This window comes from Zingiber officinale, chromosome 6A (assembly GCF_018446385.1).
Source record: "Zingiber officinale cultivar Zhangliang chromosome 6A, Zo_v1.1, whole genome shotgun sequence".
NCBI lineage: Eukaryota > Viridiplantae > Streptophyta > Magnoliopsida > Zingiberales > Zingiberaceae > Zingiber > Zingiber officinale.
This window is the reverse complement of record NC_055997.1, coordinates 22,710,378-22,732,718: the sequence shown is the minus strand read 5'-3', so window position 1 is coordinate 22,732,718 and position 22,341 is coordinate 22,710,378. Positions and strand designations below refer to the sequence as shown.

Genomic DNA, 22,341 nt, shown 5'->3' with positions numbered 1-22,341 from the left:
GGATCGCAAAGGAACCCTCGTGATGGTTAGATCGCGGGTAGGGGCGCTGCCCCTGGGCCCCGCAAGGGGATCCGTTCCGCGATTGCGCCCGAAACTGCTAAACGGGACCGGCGGGAAATTTTACTCATAAAAATTGTAAAAATTATTTTTAAAATTATAGAAAAATTATGAAAAATTTATAATTTTGAATTATATATTAATTTGTGATAGTCATGGCCCAAAATACCCAATAATATTAGATTTGTGTTGTAATTCATAATACGGCCTGCGTGCCGTCATATGATTGTGTGTGCTGTATTTTTATTTTTTCCACGGCCTGCGCGTCGTGCCTTTCTCTTATTCTGGTTGTAAATTAGATTTAGACTCGAATGTAACTCGAGTTTCAAATTGTAATGTACAAATTGGAGCGGTGGAGGGTCCACACGAGACGGAGTTCCGAGGCGGGCACGAGCAACACAAGGTGGTCAAAGGGAGGAGCTTGGAGAAGCTGTTGACCCTAGGTTGACCATTCGATCTTCTCATTGGCTTGAGAAGATCGTAGTAGGGCCATGACTAAATCACAAATAGATTAATTAATTAATTGTTATGTATCTGATGCATGTTTAATAATTAATTAATTAATTAGTGCCTTAACGATTAGATTAGATCTAAGTCGTGCACATGATGCACCCTTGCGATTAGATTAGATCTAAGTCGTGCACAAGATGCATCCTTCTCGATTAGATTAGATCTAGATCGAACCAACTCTAAATGCCTAACCGTGCCGTGATACCTATCACTACCTCGATCACATGTATTGTTGAATCTGCCAAAACAGAGCAATACATATTATCTTGGTAGGGTACGGAGGGATGGTGCTAACCATTTTCATGTCACGTGGCACATCAAATTAATAAAAGTTAAGGACTCAATTAACTTTAGTAATCTCGTGTAATATGGAGTCCCAAGTCGAATCTCTCAAGGAAACTAATAGTAGAATGTTTGATCTTAGTCTAGAGTTCTTCTTCTTTTTGAGGTTTTCTTCTGATAAACTGAAAATGTTTTGGTTTTGTTCATAACCTAAATTACGAATTGAATTGCAACTAAGCAAACTGATCTAATTACAATGATTAAAACCTAGCTAAAGACACTAACTTACCCTTTGCTTTATTAACCAAAATGAATACATGGAACTTAAATTACAGAATATAACATGTGCAAAGACTTGATACGAAGCTGGAATCTCAGCAAGGAAAAGAAAATTGAAAACAAAATGTAGAACTCTAGCTATTGAAACAAGAAGGAGAGAAAATGGAATTGAATTGCACAAAAGCACTTGAAGGTAACAAAAACAGAACTAAACAATTCAGAATTCGAGAACAAAGAAATTTAATAGCATGAGCTAAAGAAACAAGGATGCAGAAATTCATTCATTTGCAAAAACTGATTCTAAACATTTCTAATCAAAGAACAGATGCAACAGAATTTTATTGCAGAAATAAAACCTAGAGGAGCACAATTATAACTACTCGGTTCAAATTCAAAGAGCAAGAATCCAAAAACGAAAACAACATCTAAAGGAAACAAAATTATAGAAACAATAGACTGTAAAATCAAAATCTAAGCCATCTCTATCCAAATCTACTCTTCTAACAAGCCTTCTCTTGCTACGACACAAGCTAATTGAATGAAACTCCAATTCAATTCAATCTCTTCCAGCACCAAAGAAGACTTTCCTGGAAAAGCTGGAAAAGAATGAAACTGCCCAGCTCGAAATTCCGCAGATCTGGAATCAGAATTCTCTGTCCCGATGCTCTCTGACGGAGAACAAGCCAATATCACCGAAGAAATCCTCCGACGATGGCTGAAACAGAGGATTCGATCGCACAAATATGAGCTCCGGAGGTGGAGATCGCCGACGCATGCGAAAGATCCGAGCCTAGAAGCAAAAGAATGGAAGCTCCAACGCCAATTAGACTTGTTGAGAAGTAGATCTGAAGGAGGATGGGGCCGAAATCCTGAAGAAAACTCACCGCGGGACATGAAGCACAGTGCGGAGGAATCGACGAAGAAGAACACTGTAGCTTCTCAGATTTAAATCAGATCTGGATCTGAACGGACGGCTATGATTAATTCGGAGCTAAATCAACGGTGAAAGTCATCCAAATTCCGATCCGAAGTTACTGATGTTGATCTAGGGTCTGGATCTACCCTCCCGTAGGTCATATCGATCAGATCATCACTGGATGGCCCAGATCCGCCTAGTCTTCAATGAACGGCCCAGATTAATTTGGCTTGATCAATGGCTATATGAACTCAGATCTGGATCAAAACTTCTGGATCTTCATCAATGGCTCAGATCTGATCCCCATTAAGTTGGATCGGCCAGATCTTCAATGGATGGCTCATATCTGCTCAATCTTGGATGAACGGCCCATAATGCTCCGAGGCTTGATCGACTTGATTTGCCTTTGATTTGAGCCCAAGTGTGGTCCAATCTGATCGGGTCCATACCCCTTTTGATGCCTACAAAATAAGAATCAAATATTAGCACCAAATACCATGAAAACTAGCTAATTTACAATTAAGTCCAAAATCAAATGCAATATTGAGATATGATGCTAATGAGAGATTAAGCTATGAATAAACTAATAAAAACATGCATTATGATTCACAATAATATAGCCAAAATCATGGCTATCAAGGGACAATCTTGGTCCCGCCTATCAACGCATGGGTGAATACAAACTCAATTAGATTGAGTATTCCTAGTTACTCGGTTGGATCGAGTCAACTATAGGAATTCTTCCAATAGTTGGAAAGGTAGGACAAAATCACGTTTATATTAACTCTCGGGTGTATTAGCCAAAGCTAACTCGAGTTTTAATATAAATATGGATCTTGATCCTATAAACAAGAGTTGCATAGAGATGTAATTGGTAATCGTTACCTACCGATCATACTAAGCCTTGGGCGTATTAGCCAAAGCTAACTCAAGGGTTAGTATGATGTGGATCTTGTCCCACAAGAATTATAGTATTCAGTGGGAGCATCATTTAGTTAAAGGCCTAATTAAATGATTTTAAAAGAATATGATATTTATTTCTGCAAATTTTCTGTTGTAGATAACCATGACGTCGAACACGAATTCCTTCTCCCTGCGATCTGTCCTTGAGAAGGACAAGCTCAACGTGGACTGGTACAGGAACTTGAGAATAGTTCTCACCCAAGAACGTAAACTGTACGTTCTGGAACAGTCCATTCCGGAGGCTCCTCCTGCCAATGCCCCGCGAGCCGACAAAGATGCTTACAAGAAGCATCAAGATGATGCATTAGATGTGTCCTGTCTAATGCTCGCGACCATGAACTCAGAGCTTCAGAAGCAACATGAGTTGATGGGTGCTTACGATATGGTTGAGCATCTTCGCCAACTATATCAGGGACAAGCGAGGCATGAGAGATTTGAGATCTCTAAGGCACTGTTTCAGTGCAAGATGTCAGACGGGGCTCCTGTAGGTCCTTATGTACTCAAGATGATTGGGTACATAGAGAACCTACAAAGACTGGGGTTCCCACTTGGCCAAGAGCTGGCCACTGACTTTATCTTGCAGTCCTTGCCGGATAGCTATAGTCAATTCGTTCTCAACTATAACATGAACGAGATTGACAAGCCACTACCCGAGCTACTTAGTATGTTACGAACTGCTGAGATTAACCTTAAGAAGGTTAAGCCCATTCTGATGGTCCAGAAGCACAAGGGAAAGGGCAAGCCCAAAGGTAAGGGAAAGTCCCAAACTAAGGGCAAAGGCAAGGCACTAAAGCCTAAAGGAGGGGTCACCTACTTCCACTGCGGTCAGAACGGGCACTGGAAGAGGAACTGCAAGGTATACTTGGAGGATCTTAAGAAGAAGCGAAGTGAGACTTCCACTTCAGGTATATATGTTATAGAAGTCAATCTATCTATTTCTACATCATGGGTATTAGATACTGGATGTGCTTCTCACATTTGTACTGATGTGCAGGCGCTGAGAAATAGCAGAGCATTGGCAAAGGGCGAGGTGGACCTACGAGTAGGCAATGGAGCACGGGTTGCTGCTGTAGGAACTTATCAGCTATCTCTTCCCTCTGGGCTTGTACTAGATTTAGATGATTGTTGTTATGTGCCTGCTCTTACTAAGAACATAGTTTAAGTTTCTTGTTTAGACAAGAAAGGATACTCTTTTATAATAAAAGACAAATGCTGTTCTGTTTATTTAAAAGATATGTTCTATTGTAGTGCACCACTAATAAACGGACTCTATATTCTAGACCTTGAGAGCCCTATCTATAACATTAGTACCAAGAGGTTCAAGTCAAATGACATGAACCAAACTTATCTCTGGCACTGTCGCTTAGGTCATATAAATGACAAGCGCTTATCCCAGCTCCATAAGGATGGTTTGCTGGACTCATTTGATTTTGAATCATATGAGATATGCGAGTCATGCCTACAAGGCAAGATGACCAAGACTTCCTTTAGTGGGCACAGCGAAAGAGCGACTGATTTGTTAGGACTCATACATAGTGATGTATGTGGCCCTTTCAATGTTGCTGCTAGAGGCGGTTATAGGTACTTCATCACATTTACTGATGACTTCAGTAGATATGGTTATGTGTATTTGATGACACATAAGTCCGAATCCTTTGAAAAGTTCAAAGAATTTAAGAATGAAGTACAGAACCAGCTTGGCAAGAGTATTAAAATACTTCGATCAGATCGAGGTGGTGAATACTTAAGCCATGAGTTTCGTGACTATTTAGCTGAGTGTGGGATTCTATCCCAACTCACTTCTCCTGGAACACCACAGTGGAATGGTGTGTCCGAAAGGAGGAATCGTACCTTATTAGATATGGTACGATCTATGATGAGTCACACAGATCTTCCGACATATCTATGGGGATATGCTCTAGACACGGCAGCTTTCATTCTCAACCGAGTTCCATCCATGGCCGTGATAAAGACACCATATAGGATATGGATTGGGAGAGAAGCCCAGGTGTCTTTCATGAGGATTTGGGGCTGAGAGGCTTACGTACGACGTCAAGTCTCAGACAAATTAGGACCCAAATCCGACAAGTGCTATTTCATCGGATATCCCAAGGAAACTAAGGGATATTACTTCTACATTCCCAGTCAGCACAAGGTAGTTGTGGCAAAGACTGGGTCTTTCTAGAAAGGGATTTTGTTTCTAGAAAGACTAGTGGGAGCGCGTTCAATCTTGAAGAAGTTCAAGATGCGAACAATAGCACTAATGCCTCGATGGAAATTGAACTGGAACCACAAAGTGTTGTGGATGATGTTGTTCCACAAAGAGTTGAGGAACAACAACCAGTTCAAGTAGACATACCTCTTCGCAGGTCTGATAGGGTACATCGTCAGCCTGAGAGATACTCATTTCTCTTGTCTGACCATGATGACATTGTGTTCATAGAGGATGAGCCCACCACCTATCAGGAAGCTGTGATGAGACCAGATTCCGAGAAATGGCTATGGCTAGAGGCCATTCTCGGAGCTGGAATCTTCGATTCGATGATGCGATCAAACAGTTTGGTTTCATCAAGAACGAAGATGAGCCTTGTGTCTACAAGAAGGTTGTAGAAAACATAGTTGTTTTCCTCATATTGTATATGGATGACATACTACTCATTGGGAAGGACATCCCTATGCTTCAGTCTGTCAAGACCTGGCTAGGGAGTTGCTTCTCAATGAAAGACTTAGGCGAGGCATCCCGCATTCTAGGGATACAGATCTATAGAGATAGATCTAAGAGATTGCTTGACCTAAGTCAGAGTACATACATTGACAAGGTACTCCTTCGGTTTGCCCTGCAGAACTCCAAGAAGGGATTTCTGTCGATGTCCCATGCCGTGAGTCTTTCGAAGACTCAAGGTCCCTCTTCTAGAGAGGAGAGAGACCGCATGGATCAGATCCTTTATGCCTCAGCCATAGGATCGATCATGTACGCCATGCTATGTACTCGACCTGATGTCTCGTATGCTTTGATCATGACTAGCAGATACCAGTCAGATCTAGGTGAAAGTCACTGGATAGCGGTCATGAATATTCTTAAGTACTTAAGAAGGACTAAAGAATGTTTCTTGATATATGGAGGCAATGATAAGCTAGTTGTAAAGGGTTACAGTGATGCTAGCTTCCAGACCGATCAGGATAATTAAAGATCACAGTCGAGGTTCGTGTTTTGCTTGAATGGTAGTGCTATGAGCTGGCAGAGTTCACAGCAATTCTACAACGTTTCCATTTCATTCGAGAGATTATCGATAGAGGAGATGTGAAGATTTGCAGAGTACCTACAGAGGCTAACATCGCAGATCCCTTGACCAAGGCTTTGGCACAGAGGAAGCATGATGGTCACACAAGGTCATTAGGCCTTAGAGCCTATACTGATTGGCACTAGTGCTAGTGGGAGATTGTTAGTTAGAGCCCTAGAGCCAATCATTTGATGATTGTATGGACTCATGTATATCATATTCATGTATATATATTAAGGCATTTGGTTTTTGGTTATTATGCTTATTTGTATTAGTGCCAGATAAAATAAGTATAGTAACGTCCTAGAGTAGAAAGGTTCCTACCTATATCAATCGATTGGTTGAATCGATAGTGAGATGATATAGGGAACACTACTCTAAATCATTCCTAGTCGAGTATTAACATTCAGGGACAATGTTAATACAATAAGACTAGCATGTAGGTCAGCTCGATGACTTGATCTCACAAGTCATGGATATAGAGATATCAAGCTGACACATGGGTATACATTAGAGAATGTATACTGAATGACCCGCCATGAGAAAGTATCATGGATCGTTATATGAGTGTCATATACTTTCTCATGTGGCTATTAGTATGACTATTAGTCCTTAGACCTGAAGTCACCATGGATCCCTACATAAGGAGTTATGTACTTTGGTTTCGTCAAACGTCACCCGTAACAGGGTGGACTATAAAGGCGATTACTGGGTATGTAACAAATTATGCAGAGGGATGTGAGTGATGTAGATGGGATCTATCCCTCCCATATGACGGGAGCGACATCAATATTCTTGATAGAGTTAGACCACGAAGTGCATGGTCATGCCCAAATGAGTCAACATTAGATGTTGAGCTCATTTGATCGAGTGAGTCTACTTGGAGTTCAAGATTTAGATTGATTAGAGGATGACACGGTCTATGCCTCACATTGATCAATCTAGATGTCTAGGATAGAAGGACAATGTCACATATTTTGTGAGGAGTCATAATTGGTAGTCACAAGGTGATGTCGGATCTCGACATTCTTGTAACTTGGGTAGTAATGATGTGTTGCTAGATACCGCTCATTACTTATGCTCCTAAATGGGTTTAGGGCATTGCCAACGTTACAAGAACCTATAGGGTCACACACTAAGGACAATTAGATAGAGATTTGGTTCATATGATGAACTAAGAGGATTAGATTCATTTGATGAATCATATTGGATTAAGAGTAATCCAAATTGGGCTAATTGAGTTGGACTCAAGTTGATTCATGTATTCAATGAGTCTAATTTAGATTATGACTCATTAAATCAACTTAATTTAATGAATTAGATTCATTATATTAAGTTGGCTTGAATCATATGGTTGGATTAGATCAACCATGAGAGAGATTTGATCAAGTTTGACTTGATTTGAGAGGAAGAGAAAAAGTCATGTTTGACTTGACTTTTTGCCACATCACTAGTGAGTTGGCAAGATGTGGACCAATAGGATTGCTCCACATCATCAATGTGTGCCACCTCATGGAGGTTACAAGCCTCCATAGCATTTAATGTGGCCGACCCACATTAAATGAGGAGGTTACACTTGTTGCCATGTCATTTAGTGAGGTGGCGAGATGTGGACCAATAGTGTTGATCCACATTATCCTAGAGTGCCACCTCATGGGGGTTACAACTCTTAATGGTCTTCACATTAATTGGAATTAATGTGGGGGTTACACCTCCTAGAGTGGCCGACCACTTGATGGCTAAGGGGTTGTTTGAATTTCCTCTCATTGATTTCGATCACTCTTCTTCTCCCTTGGGTGCTCTCTCTTCTCCTTCTCCCATTCCTTGGTCGAACACTCCATTGGTGCTAGCACACCTTGTATTTTGGTCATCTCCTTCTACTTGTGTCCGTGTGGATACATATAGAGGTTGTCTACTTTGACAACTAGAGATCCGGCGACATCTTGGACAAGCGGGAACGCGAAGGGCTTCGCTACAAGGGTAATGATCTTAACTTTAGTGTAGATCTAAAGTTTTTACAAACTCGTACAAGAAAAAGGTTTTTCGATAATTTTGTTTACGAATCTTTGCACGAGATCCATGGCTTTGGGTGACTCGGGGTTTCCGCGACGCGAAAAAGCGGTTTTCGCGGCCCGAAGAACCCAACAATAAATTGCTAACATGAAATGACATTAATAATTAAAAAATATATATAAATATTATAGTACATCAAATAAAAAGACATAAATTATAATAATATATAAAAATAAACTTAAACTCATCTACACCATGTCATGTCTCTGTTTAATTTTCTCCACCATTTTCTCATGTAAATAAAGCTAGTATCTTTCATAAGAATTTCATAATCCTCATGAAAGATCTTAACTTCCCGTAAAGCCATTCTTTGCATTTGATATTCTTTAATATCTTGTCATTCTTTGTCGATGCTATTTTCCATTGTGTCACCCTCTCTGGCTTTAGATTTACCCTTCCTATTTGCTGCCTTTTGCCCTATCGGATGAATGCAAACTTCAGAGTTATCTAAATCAACAACTTGTATTTGGATTTGATGTTGAAGTGTTTCCCCATGATTCAGATGCCCTTGCCTTCTTGTTAGAGTAATGAGCAACTAATTGTGGAGTAAATTTCTCATATTATTTGAGAACCCTCTACACATGCATATACTTAAAATCCTTATTATTATTGTTGGCTTTCCACATATTCAGTGCATTCTCCAACATATTCTCGTCACTACAACCGCTTTGACGATGAGTATAAAAATTATTATAAGTTGTATAAAATTCATTTACCATCGTTGATAACTTCTCGTGATAGATCCAGTGGGGCGATGCTTGTTGTAGTAATCAACTATACGTTTCCAAAAAGCTTGATCCTTCTGGTCATTACCAATGATTACATCAGTGTTTATAGTTGCCCATGACTTTGCAAGGACCACATCTTCATCGAGAGATCAAAATCTTTGTTTCGATTCATTTTCCTCCAGCTCAACTTCACGTCTTTTTGTGATGAGTGTGGTGGCAACTGAGTTGCTGGAACAGATGATGGTGTTAGAGATTCTTTTCACTGATAGATAGATCAATAGTAGCCCTTCTTGATTCATTCGAAAGTATAACAAGTGGTTGGGTAGGAGAAAATACGTAAGGATAAGACATCTCAAATTGGCTACCCATGGCTGACCAATCTTGGGGTGGATACATACCAAATGGAGCTAGGATGACGTTACTTGGATTCATCAAAAAATTTTGAGAACTTTGGAAATTTGGGAAATTTGGAGAATATTGTGGAACATATGAAAAATTTTAAAAATTTGGAGGATATTGTGTGTGAGAGAAAATATGAGGATATTGGATATTTGGAGGAATGCGAGTATTTTGAGAAGATATATTTCCTTCTGTATTTGAAGAATTCAAAAGATTTGCAGAGAAAGTATTGAGATTTTCATCCATCTCGAATACAAATAGGGAATTAAAGGAAGAAATGAGTAGAGAGAAAAGATAGCAATGGAATGAATGAAAAAAATAAAATCGATCCTATATTTATAGATTTTTATATAAATTAAAAAAAATAAATTATAACCATTGAACAACGGTAGACAATGACTAAAAAATTAGCCATTTTTTTTTTTTTACAATTATTAAAAAATAATATAAAAAAGTCGAAGAAGCGGCTCCATGGTGACGGAGCCGCTTCTTCGATTAAAACAAAAAAACCTCCCTCCACTATGGGAGGGAGGTTTTTTCCAACTGCCAGCTCACAGTGGGAGCTCTGAAATGTAAGAATTTGTTACCCTAAAACTATCAGTTTTGACCTAATAGGATATTCTGACTTAGACTATGTTGGGTGTAAACTAGATAGAAAAAATATAAGTGGTAACTGTTAATTATTAGGTCAGAGTCTAGTCAGCTGGTATAGTAGAAAGTAACATTGTGTTATATTATCCACTACTGAAGTTGAATACATAGCTATGGAGGAATGTATAGCTCGACTGTTATGGATGATGCATATACTTAAGAACTTTCAGCTAGACTATACCAATACAAAAGTCCTAATTGATAATGTTAGTTTTATTAACCTAACAAAAAATCTAATACGATATGCTAGAACTAAACATATAGAAGTAAAACACTACTTTATAAGCGATCATGTAACTAAGGGTGACATTGTACTAAACTATGTTGAATCTAAGTCTAACCTAGTAGATATTTTTACTAAACATTATCTGAATTTGAGTTTAGTACACTCAGATGAGAATTAGGGATGTGCTCAGTAGAATATATTCTAATTGTTTATTTTCAAAATTTAAATTGGGTTTTAAAACCTGTCTTTTTCAAAACTTATATTTTTAAGAAAAAACTTAAGTTACTTTCAATTCTTAAAATTCTAGGTTAAGCCTTTATTTATATATTTTTTCAATATACTCCCATTTTTACTAGTGTTCAAAAACTCACATTGGATTTAGCTTAGGTTATCCCCCTAGAAAGTATTATCCTATAGTTTTAGGCAGCTAGTATCTCACAAGAACACTATGATTTTCTTGCTTGTGTATTAAAAACACTTAAAATGGTGTGAGATACTTAGGGTATTATGTTTATATCATTGTATCAACATAAAATCTAGAGAAAAAAAATATCAAGTGACATTGATCAAGTTAAGTAATCCTCTTTAGTAAACCTAATTGGATATCTTATTTAACTTGACTAACCAAGCAAAAATTACAATCTTCTGGTAATTAGCTAGTAGCTAAAGGTTAGACATTTATTTTAAGGAAAATAGATGATTATTTTAAATATATTTTTCTAAGAAAAATTGCTTTTAAGTTGCATGCTAGACTATAAGGGAATCATTCTTTATTTATTTAGAAATCTTGCTTATTTATTCTTTTACTTAGCAAATTCAATATCTTTATTTCCCAAATTTCCTTAGTAGATTGCAAACTTCCTTAAACAATTTTTTATTTTTTATTGAAAATTTGTAATAATGTTTATTCTCAAATTTTAGAAAAGTGAGTAATTTTTAAAACATTCTTCAAAAACCTAAGAAAAATTTTCTAGCTTTTTTTAAACTAAATATTTTAAATTTTGCATATATTAGATTAAGATGTTTTGGAAACTTAGCACATTACACTATATTCTACATTCAATTTTTTATTTTGCAAAAACATTCTTTCTTCCTTAAAAATTTTATATATATGTGAAAGGAGAAGAGAATAGTTAAAAGTTAATATTTTTTCAAAGTATGTAAATTTTTAAATGAATGAATTTTTAAAATATGCAAGCTTTCAAAAATCCGGGGGAGATGAAGGTTAAAAGTTAATATTTTTCAAAGTATATAAATTTTCAAATGAATGGATTTTTAAAATATGAAAGCCTTTAAAAGTCCCACGGGAGAATGTTAAATTAAGGGGGAGTTAAGTTGAAAAATCTTTACTTTGAAACTTTAAAAATTTTTAACACTTGAAACACTCAAACTTTTCATTTTTTTAAAGAGTTTTCTTTTTGTGCTATGATTTACTTAACTTTGAATTATGTTTTCATAAATAAAAAAGGAGAAGATTGTTGATATTGAAAGTACTAGCTAATCAAATATAGTTTTGATAATGACAAAGAGTTCAAACTTAAGCTGTGCTATTTTCTAATGAGCTTACCTGAATGTGTAGGCAAGTCCTAGTTGAGGTTAGACAAAGATGCCTAGTTAAGGGATTAGACATGAAGTCTTGGTCAAGGGATTGAGCACGAAGTCCTAATTGAGTGGATTGGGTAGAAAACTTGACAGATCCAAAACATTAGAAGGAAGTCTTAGGGGTCATGGACACAGGCGAAAGTCTTGTTTGGTCAAAGATTGGACATTTAGCGGAAATCTCGGAGGTCAAGATTAGATGTTAAGCAAAAGTCCAAATAAGTGTTTGGCAAAAGGTAAAACTCTCATGAGAGAAGTAGATGAAGATGCGTTCCTTGTTAAGGAAACAGTTGGCGTCGATCTGACTTAGAGTTTCACGGGAAATCTAAAGTCAGGTTCGGACAATCCGAGACTATCAAATAATATTGTATTATATTATTCTCTTTTTTCTGTGCTAACTTTATGATGCCGAAAACATAAAGCTTGGAAGTGCTGATCCATGCACATGGATTCTCCTCGATGGATCTAGGTGCCTCAAGTTGATACAGGCGCTTCTATCATCTCCGTGTGCGACAGAGGGAGGTGAGGTGGCATCTTCCGGTTGGTCAGCTCATGTTGGATCCAGGTGCCTTAAAGGAATTGAGGCGCTTGAGATGAGATAGAGTCGACCAGGAGGAACTCCACTTAGTGTTTGCCATATTATCAATTGAGGCGCCTCAAAGGGAAAGAGGCGCCTAGAAGTGGAAAAGCTGCGATGAATTCGGATCAGATCAGCTCTGGTCCAGGTGCCTCAAACACATAGAGGCGTCTGGAATAGCCTTTACAGAGAGTCTCGACCATCATGTTGCCACATCAATTCTCTACGATTTTCATGTTTACGTGCTACTCTAAAATGCTCTTTACGACATAGAAACACTACTTCAACGACGACATTCAATCTTCTACTCTAAAGTCATTGGTATAACATGTTTTTATTACTTACACATTAAATTCTGTATTCTCTTGTAATATTCAAACTATTAGTGGACTGTCCATCGAAAGCACTTAACGAGTGCGGATCTTGAAATAGGATTATTCACAGGATCTAAACCAAATAAAATTAAACCGTGTTAACATTATTTTATTTTCTTTACTTTCCACTTCATACTCTCGAGTTTTAACGAAATCATTCTCTTTTGTCATTCATATTTTTATTTTATCAGTTTAGCTTGTGAATATTGCTCAAGTCTTGAAACTAGTGATTATAAATATTCAGTTTCTTTTGTATTAATTCTAGCTCCATCTATTACTCTTGTTTTCTACTAATTTGAGTTTCTATTTGTTTTATGTTATTCTGCTAACTATTTTTAATTTTTTGCTGCTGCTATATATATTCTATTCAAGCTATTAATTATCCTTGTTTCAACTTGTCTGCCCTACTGATATTTTGAGACAAGGAGAGAAAAGGAAAACACCAGCCATGGAACTTGTTCGAGAAAGGAGATGATTCTTTCTCTCTGTAAGAAACAAATAGAATGGAGGAGAGTATGAACATGGTCAGAAACAGTGTGGGACGAAGCAAACTTGCCGTGAAGAAATTGCTGGGTACGAGGACTGAAGAGAGAAAAATGAGAACACAAGGAGAAAAAGGTAACGCGGTTGTCTTCTAATGTGATAAGACATGCTGAAAAAGAGAAATGAGATCGAAGACTGGGATATCATAGCGAAAAAGAGAAAGTAATTATTTGTCTTATTATTAGATTCATGTGTTTAATTTGGAGGAAATTAATATAAAAAAAATTAGAAACCGAATTAAACAAAGTGATTAGCTGAATAATGTACAGACTTGTCCGTTACAAACTTCTCCAACTTGCTTAATTATATTTGTACATGCCAAAAGTTTAGAATTAGACAAATTTATGGGACGATGTTGTCAAAATTGGAAGGGATCAACGGCGCCGGAACACGTGCTCCTCCTTGGTATCGTGGTCAACGTGGCGAATCCACCGGCCACGGCCGCCTAAGCTTGGCCCCTTTCCGACGCCCACGTGGAGCACCTCAACGCCGCTCCCGATCGGAAGGTACGTCCGCCGCACCAACCTCGTGCCGGCGGCCAGCACCCCAGCGGCGCCGCAGCGCTTCCGGACGCCGGCGGCGCCCTCGCAGACCATCACCATCCCCCTCGCGCCCGGGCGCGCCGCCCGCATCACCATCCCGGCGTCCCGCCTCCGGCAGTCCACCACCACCAGGTCCACCCCCTCCATCGCCGCCATCGCCTCCCCCGCGTCCCCCACCAGCACCTCCGCCGCGGCGTCGTACTGCGCCGCCACCTCCTGGGTGGGGACCACGCAGACGTGCCGGCCCCCGGTGTGCTGGACGGCGGCGTGGAGAGCTAGGGAAGTAGCCGGGCCGGCGTCGTGAGCCCAGGCCTCGACGACGAGCTGGGCTCCCCAGCCGCCGGCCATGGCGGCCACGAGCTCAGCCACGCTGGTGTCGTCGAGGCGTCGGCCGGAGAGGGCGTTGACGGCAGCGATGTAGGCCTTTACGGCCGTGTCCGGGCACCAAACGAGCTTCATGGCTGGGCCTGGATTTCGATTGAAGTTGTGGAAGAAGAAAAGAAAAGGGAAGAAAAGTGAAAGTAAAGCAGTTTAATGGGGAACAGAGTGGGGCAAAAGGAAGCATTTAAAGTGGGGAGATAAGGAATAAGGAGTTGAAATGACGATTATAATAATATTTTATAGTAACGTTGACATTCTATATTTTTCTATTTCTATTTCTATTTCTATTTCTTTTCTCAAGTCACAACCAATCCATACATCAATAAATAAAGTTCTCAACTTGGCCTCCAAGTTGCATTGATAACTCTTTAGAGTTATCAATGATTTTTTATTTTATTTTTTATAAATATGAATGTTTAAAAATTTGGTTTCCCTCACATCTATCCACCATGTTATTTTATGATATTCTATAGCATCTAATATTGTTAGGTTTCATGGTGCAAAACAAAAAAAACTCCTTGTTATTTTATAATGTGTGATAATATAGAAAATATTATTAATTATTATTTCTTAATCGGAAACTTCGTAGATTTCTCGTAATCTCGCGTTATCGCCATTACAAAAACGTGGATGTGGGATGAAGTTGTCGATTGATTGGTTAGGACGGAGGAAAATAAATAATTTCAAGTTTAACAGCTTGTCCTTTTCCTATCGTTTAAGGCTCTTTATTCTAACAACAAAATGACAATATTATTATTTATCTAGAAGATAGACGCCATTAAATAATTTTCGATCCAAACGTTGACTTTTCCCGATGAAGTACAGGTGGATCCACGTAGTACGGATTGGGTCAAACGAGCACCTATCTTGCCCCGGAGAGAAAAAATAATGTTAAAACATTTTTCTCTTTATTTAAGATTTTAATAAATTTATTGTTTATCTGATCTAAAGGCTTTGTAAATATACTCTTATTATCGTTTTAGCTTAATTGGAACGGCATTCTCTTTCGTAACTAATTTAATTTGCATCAGAGAGAGATTATAATAACCACATAGTTGAGGTTTTTCTCCACGGCGACATCCATTTAGATTTACAGTTGTTTACAATTCATGATAATTATTTGTAGATTTAGCTACGTTTTCCATATTATTCAAAAAGTGTACCCATTTTTAAAATTGATCAATGCCTTCTCATTTTCTTTCCTATAATACGCCACTTTTTACTGTTCATCTGGAAAAAACTGTAACCACTTTATTTTTTTCTTAAAAAAAAAAAACTTAATCTCTTCTTTCGTCTCCGTTGAAGAGTTCGCTTACGGAGTAGACAAATGACTTCTTCTCCGACACGTTGAGCTTCATCTAGGAGTTGTCACACAAGGTAGGGCCACCGTCGCCGAGGATGCTATTGTGACCACAAAGCACCTTCGTAGCACTAAAAAAAAAATGCATGGATTGCTGACACCATCTTTCTCATCCTCGTAGTTCCTCTTATCATCGAGATGAATCGTGAGCAGTAGTTGAACAGTTGAAGATGTTGTTGATAGTTCAAAAACATGAAAAATAGTAAACACTTACAGCGATCTCCCGCAGATCTGCAATCAGCCCCAGTAAGACTTGTTGATGGAAGAACGATCACAGAATCGAAAAACTCTTCATGGTTCACAAACCAAATCTCTCTCTAATGGATGTTCTCCTTCTCTGCAAGACACATAGTCTTGGTAGAATTCTGATAACACTTCTGTTGTGCTTCAATCTCATCTGCGTACACAATGCAACAATCTTTTCCTGATGCATGCACTCCTTTCTCGTCATACACCAATTGCCTTAAACACTCTTATATATAGAGGAAGATGACTCTTCCTCTACCTCCATTAATGGAGGAAGGTGAAAGGCTTGAAAGATGGAAGGGAAGAAGCACCCTTTCACCTTCTTAACACCAACATCTCCTACTTGTCCAAGTCAATCCTTAAAGTTTAACTGGTCACATAGACCATGCTAGTCACATAGACTATATGGTGATCATGTCACAATGTCAAAGCCAAACATTAATTGGTCATAAAGACTGATTAAGTCATATAGACTATTTGACGATCAAGTCACGAAGACCAGAGCAAAATGAATTAGTCACAAAGACCAAATAAGAACATCCATTCCATACATTAGGGGAAATAGTTTGTCCAACAGCAAGCACACTGAGCAATTATTGTTAAGAAGATTATTACACCTTACATAGCTGCTCTTTGAGCGATCAATGCTAACAAAGTTGATACACTTTACTTAATCGCTCTTCCAAATGAATTAGTGTAACACCCCACCCTCCTCACTACTGGACTGTGAGGGCGGAGCGCTACTGGACTACTAACTTTACTTAACTATCCTTGTTCACATGTTGATAGAAAATCCTAAAACTCTCGGAGAACTCAAAACATACAATTAACTAGCAACGGAAGACTAAATGACTCATCTAATACATTATACTCAACTCTTTGTTAATAAATTCTTATGCTAAATCCCAAGGCTTCTATAGTCCAGGCATCACACATCCATCCGCACCTCCTTGTCGCCTTCCTTTGCTATAACTTTTCCTTTATCTGTATCTGCAGTAAGAGGAAATGTAAACTATAAGCAAAATGCTTAGTAAGCGCTATCTAACTCACAAAATCTCGATATGCATATACATATACTGAAAACTAAAACTGAATGCTCAAAAGGGAAACTACTCATGCTCATCTACTAGTAAAAGAAACAAACATACTAAAATGCTAAACATGTAAAGCTACTCATGCTCTTCTAATAGCAAAGAACAATAAGCTAATCTAAATAACATGCTAGCATAAAAGAAAACTCAACTTGCTGTTTTTAAAATAAAATGAAACTTATTTCATTTGTTCTAAACTTATTCTTTTATTTCACTTGTTTAAAAACTTCTTCTTTAATACTTTTATACTGATGTAAAACTTACTTTACTTGTTCAAAAACTTATACATATAATACTTCAAAATAATAATCAACTTTCTTCTTGGGCCCGGCAACTGTACTTGCTATGCGCGCATCCCTAACTAGACCCGAGATAGCTGGTCCCGAATCTAGTAGGGTTTACTATTGTAACGACCCGACCCATTTGGCAGCCCATTTGGCGGCCCATTTGACGACCCTCGGGTCGTCGACCGTCGGCCGTGCCGTTACTACTAGGTTATCTAAACCTAGGGACGACTATGGGATCCCAACCCAAGGACAACTGAGAGTCCAGTACAGTGCCACTAATAAAAGTAAAATGTAACGACCACCCTTCTTACTACTACTATTCTCTAAGGATGACCGTTACTTAACTACTAACTCTACTTAACCGGTGTGATTAAAAACCACATGAAAACCCTACCGAAAAATTTCGGCAGAGTCTCCCCTGTACCGGTGACCATATTCAACAATACATGCAGTATATATACTCAGCCACAAGCGGCTGGAACACATAACAATCAACCACGCAGTATAATAAATCTAACTCAGCAACAATAAAGTAAAACTAATCCACCACCACAACTGAATAGCAAACACAATATCAAGTGTCCTTATAAACAGTTATCAAATTTCCTTAACACATAAAGACTTAATTAACTCAAAGAACAAATCATAATTTATTTTATTCGCAAGGATCCCTAGGACTTCCATAGTGCAGACATCACACACCCCTCTTGCATCTCCTTGTCGCCTTCCTTCATATTAGCTTTCCTTTTTCTTTATCTGCAGTAGGAGAAAGTGCAGTCTATAAGCATAAAGCTTAGTGAGCGCTATCTAACTCACAAAAACTCGATATGCATGTATACAAATAAAAACATGCTAAAACTGAATGCTAATATGTAAAGCTACTCATGCTCATAAATAGCAAAAAAATCAACTAACAGAAAAGATAACATGTATAACTACTCATGCTCATAAACTAATAAAGAAAGCAAACTAACTGGAATGCTAACATATAAAGCTAAACATGCTCATCAACTAGCAAATAAATAACATGTAAAAAACTAAACATGTAAAAGCTGCTAGCATAAAAGAAAGCTAAACTTGCTGATCTTTAAAACAAAGTGAAACTTACTTCATTTACTCTAATCTTATTCTTTTATTTCACTTGTTTAAAATTTATACTTTAATACTTGAAAATAATAATCAACTTCTCTTGGGCCCAGGCATAGTACCATTTTATGCGCGTTCCCTAATAGGTTGGGGTAGCGAGCCGCCAATCCTAAAAGAGCAGACCTTGGTCTACCAGGGCCAAGACCTTGGAATTAGACACCTGGATTTGTTTAACGACAACCTTGGAAGTCGGGTACTAGCCTCTTCTTAAAAGTAAAATACTTATTATCTTAATTACTTCTTTAAATGCCTTGGCATATTAATAAGCACATTGTGTACTAAAATCCCTAAAGTCTTGACTTTGGTATCTACTTAAGGCCTTGGCCTTTTTCTTTCTTTTCTTTACTCATACTTCTCATACTCCTTGATTAAAGCTTATTAAAATCCTGTAGATATATTTATCAAGTGTAGAATTACAACCAACCAAACATGCTATATAAAAATAACATAAGGGAAACAGATCTGAACTCTCTAAGCATGTTATAAAACAAAGCAAAGGAAAGCAAATCTAAACTTACTAATCATGCTATAAAATAGAGCAAAAGAAAGTAACTTTGAACTTACTAATCATGCTTTAAAATAGTACAAAAGAAAGCAACATTAAGCTTCCTAAACATATTGTAAAATAGGGCAAAAGAATGCAACTTAAAACTAGAAGATATGTTCATATACATCTATTGCTACACAAACAGAAATGCAAATAAAGAAAGGTTGTTCTAGGCCCTAAATGAAATTGTTCTTGCTTGCGAATATGCGATTTAAGAGAAACTGTTCTAAGCTCTAAACAGAGCTGTTCAAGCTTGCAGAAGTGCAAATAAAACTAGTATGCTAAGACTGAGATGCTAATTAAGGTAACAAAGAAGTCTAAGATTGATATGCTTAATTTCAAAGCTGTTCTTTTAATTGCAGCAAGGAGAAAATCCAACAAGAGCTATAAATCTAGAACATTTCATGCTCTAACAATTCAATAAAAGGTCTATAACTAATATGGATCCAAAACATGCTTGTTCTTCTTGTTATGTTCCCCGGCACAAACCAACCAGAAAGTACTGCTGTAACTAAAACCTTGCAAACATGTTCACAACATAAGCAACAAAATTCTTCAAGTCTACTTCAAAACAGCCCGAAACCATAGTCCATTTCCCTGTTTAGTGCCACGGAAGAAACCAATAAGAGCAAAACACTCCACTTACTTAATCCTTTTCCTGTTCTTCTCTTGGAAACTCACGGCAACAACAAGACCCTTAAGCATGTTACGGTATATATATGCAAGGAAGAAGGAAAAAGAATCTTAAATCTACCCTTAACCTTCTAACATACAGATTCTGTGCAACATGATCCGAAACACAAAAAGAATTAAATCCCTAGCAAGCATAAATTCGGCTCAAACTCAATCCAAAACATAGGAGCATGCTGTGGATGAAAAGGAGTGAAACCAAATTCCGAAATCAAAAGGAAAAGAAGATCAATGTCGCGGAGCTATCCTACTGCAGGTGAGTAGCAACTCACCTCGTTGTTCTTGGACTTACAACCGGAGAAGAGCAAAATTCTAGGGTTTCGGGTGAAGCTTGAAGATCTCGGCGGCTCCCTTAAGTTCCCGAGCTCCCTTCGTCACGGTGACCACGTACGAGTGAAGGCCGGCCGGAAGAATCCTTTCACCGGCACCGGAGAGGAACCCTAGCGCCGTTGCCTCGGTGTGTTTTCCGCCCGAGCCGCCGCTGTCGCGCGAGAGAGGTGAGGAGAGAAAGAATTTCGGGAGAAAAAGATTCTTTTCCCAAAAATCACTTAAGTTTTTCCCTCTTATTATCTCTAGGGTTTCCATATAACTTTACTTTAAATATTTTTCTCTCCATACCTAGTTAACAGAACGAGCGTAGCTCAACTGGTCGGGCCAGGTTCTGTTGGGTCAGTCCGAACCGAGGTCGTAGGTTCGAACCTCGCCTTCAACGGTTTTTTGTCAAAATTTCTTTCTTTTTGTAACCCTACTAAACGACCTCCAAAAATTACATAAAAATACTCTAAAAATTCCTAAAAATCTCTAGAATATTTTAAAAGTATTTCCAAATATTTTTATGGACTTTTAAAACTTGAAATAGGGAAAATTGGGTCGTTACAATTCCCCATACCTTATAAAAAGTTCGTCCTCGAACTTAGAATAGCTCTGGATACTTCTGTCTCATCTCGTCCTCCCGCCTCCCAAGTGATTTCCTCGTGCTTCCGGTTGACGACCTTCACTAGTGGTACTTCTTTGTTTCTCAATCTCTTGACTGCTCTGTCCACTATCTGTGTAGGTCTACTCTCGTAGCTAAGATCCTCTTGGATCTGCACTGACTGAGGCTGAATCACTTGGCTGGGGTCATGAAGACACTTCTTTAGCATAGAGACATGAAATACATTATGTATTGCTGACATGTCTTGTGGTAAGTCCAGCTTGTAAGCTACTTTCCCAATCCTTTCTGTGATCAGATAAGGTCCTACATAACGAGGACTTAATTTTCCCTTCTTGCCAAATCTCATCACTCCCTTCATAGGAGCGACCTTGAGAAATACTGAATCCCCTACTTGGAATTCAAGTGGCCTACGGCGTGTGTCAGCATAACTCTTCTGTCTACTCTGGGCAATCTCAATCCTCTGTCTGATCTTCTGGATAGCCTGAGTAGTCTCATCTATCAGTTCTGTCTGAATGCCCAGTTCTACTTCCATTTCTTTTCTCTCTCCTGCTTCTTGCCAGCATATGGGTAATCTGCACTTCCTGCCATACAATGCCTCATATGGCGCTATCTTGATAGTGGCTTGATAGCTGTTATTGTAGGCAAATTCAGCTAAGCACAGGTACTTGCACCAACTTCCCTTGAAATCTAGTGCACAAGCTCTGAGCATATCTTCTAGAATCTGATTTACACGCTCTGTCTGTCCATCAGTCTGAGGATGGAAAGCTGTGCTGAACTTGAGTTTGGTGCCTAGTGCAGTCTGAACACACTGCCAAAAGTGAGAGGTGAAGCGCTCATCTCTATCAGAAACAATAGATTTATGAACTCCGTGAAGTCTGATCACCTCTTTAACATACAACTGTGTCAACTGCTCTATAGAGTGGGACACCTTGATGGCTAGAAAATGAGCAGACTTAGTCAATCTGTCCACTATCACCCATATCGCATCATATCCATTTGTGGTTCTTGGAAGACCTGTTATGAAGTCCATGGATATGTCTTCCCACTTTCACTCTGGTATAGGAAGAGGCTGTAGAACTCCTCCTGGTCTCTGGTGTTCTGCTTTGACCCTCTGACATGTCAGGCAGGTACTGACATATTTAGCTACATCTCTTTTGAGTCCAGACCACCAGAATCTCTGTTTCACGTCTTGATACATCTTGGTAGAACCAGGATGCATGGAATAAGGTGTACTATGAGCTTCTTCTAAAATTTTCTTTCTCAGCTCTTCATCATTGGGGACACAAAGGCGACTCCCTTGATAAAGAATTCCACTGTCTGATACTCGAAACTCTGACTTTTCTTCTTTCTGTATCTCTTGCTTGATCTTCTGGATATCTGGATCTTCACTTTGCTTTCTCTGTATATCCTCAAGTAAGGTAGACTCTAAGGTCAATGTAGAGAGTTGCCCATAAATAATTTCCATTCCAAAATCTGACAACTCCTTCTGCAGTGGTAGAGCCAATGATGACAAAGACATCAGGGATGCACTGGATTTTCTGCTTAGTGCATCTGCCACTTTATTAGCTTTGCCTGGATGGTAGAGGATTTCACAGTCATAATCTTTGACCAACTCTAGCCACCTACGCTGTCTCATGTTTAAGTCCTTCTGAGTGAAGA

General features: G+C 38.5%; 1 protein-coding gene across 1 annotated transcript; it reads right to left on the bottom strand.

The window, feature by feature from the left end:
- Positions 1-13,701: 13,701 nt before the first annotated feature.
- On the bottom strand, positions 13,702-14,534 carry LOC121993795. Its single transcript, XM_042548103.1, has one exon. The coding sequence runs from the start codon at positions 14,457-14,459 to the stop codon at positions 13,833-13,835; it is 627 nt and encodes a 208-aa protein (XP_042404037.1). The 5' UTR covers positions 14,460-14,534; the 3' UTR covers positions 13,702-13,832.
- Positions 14,535-22,341: the final 7,807 nt, after the last annotated feature.

Bases quoted from the DNA above. Each gene is read 5' to 3' on its own strand.
- LOC121993795 (XM_042548103.1), bottom strand. From the start codon at position 14,459: ATGAAGCTCGTTTGGTGCCCGGACACGGCCGTAAAGGCCTACATCGCT.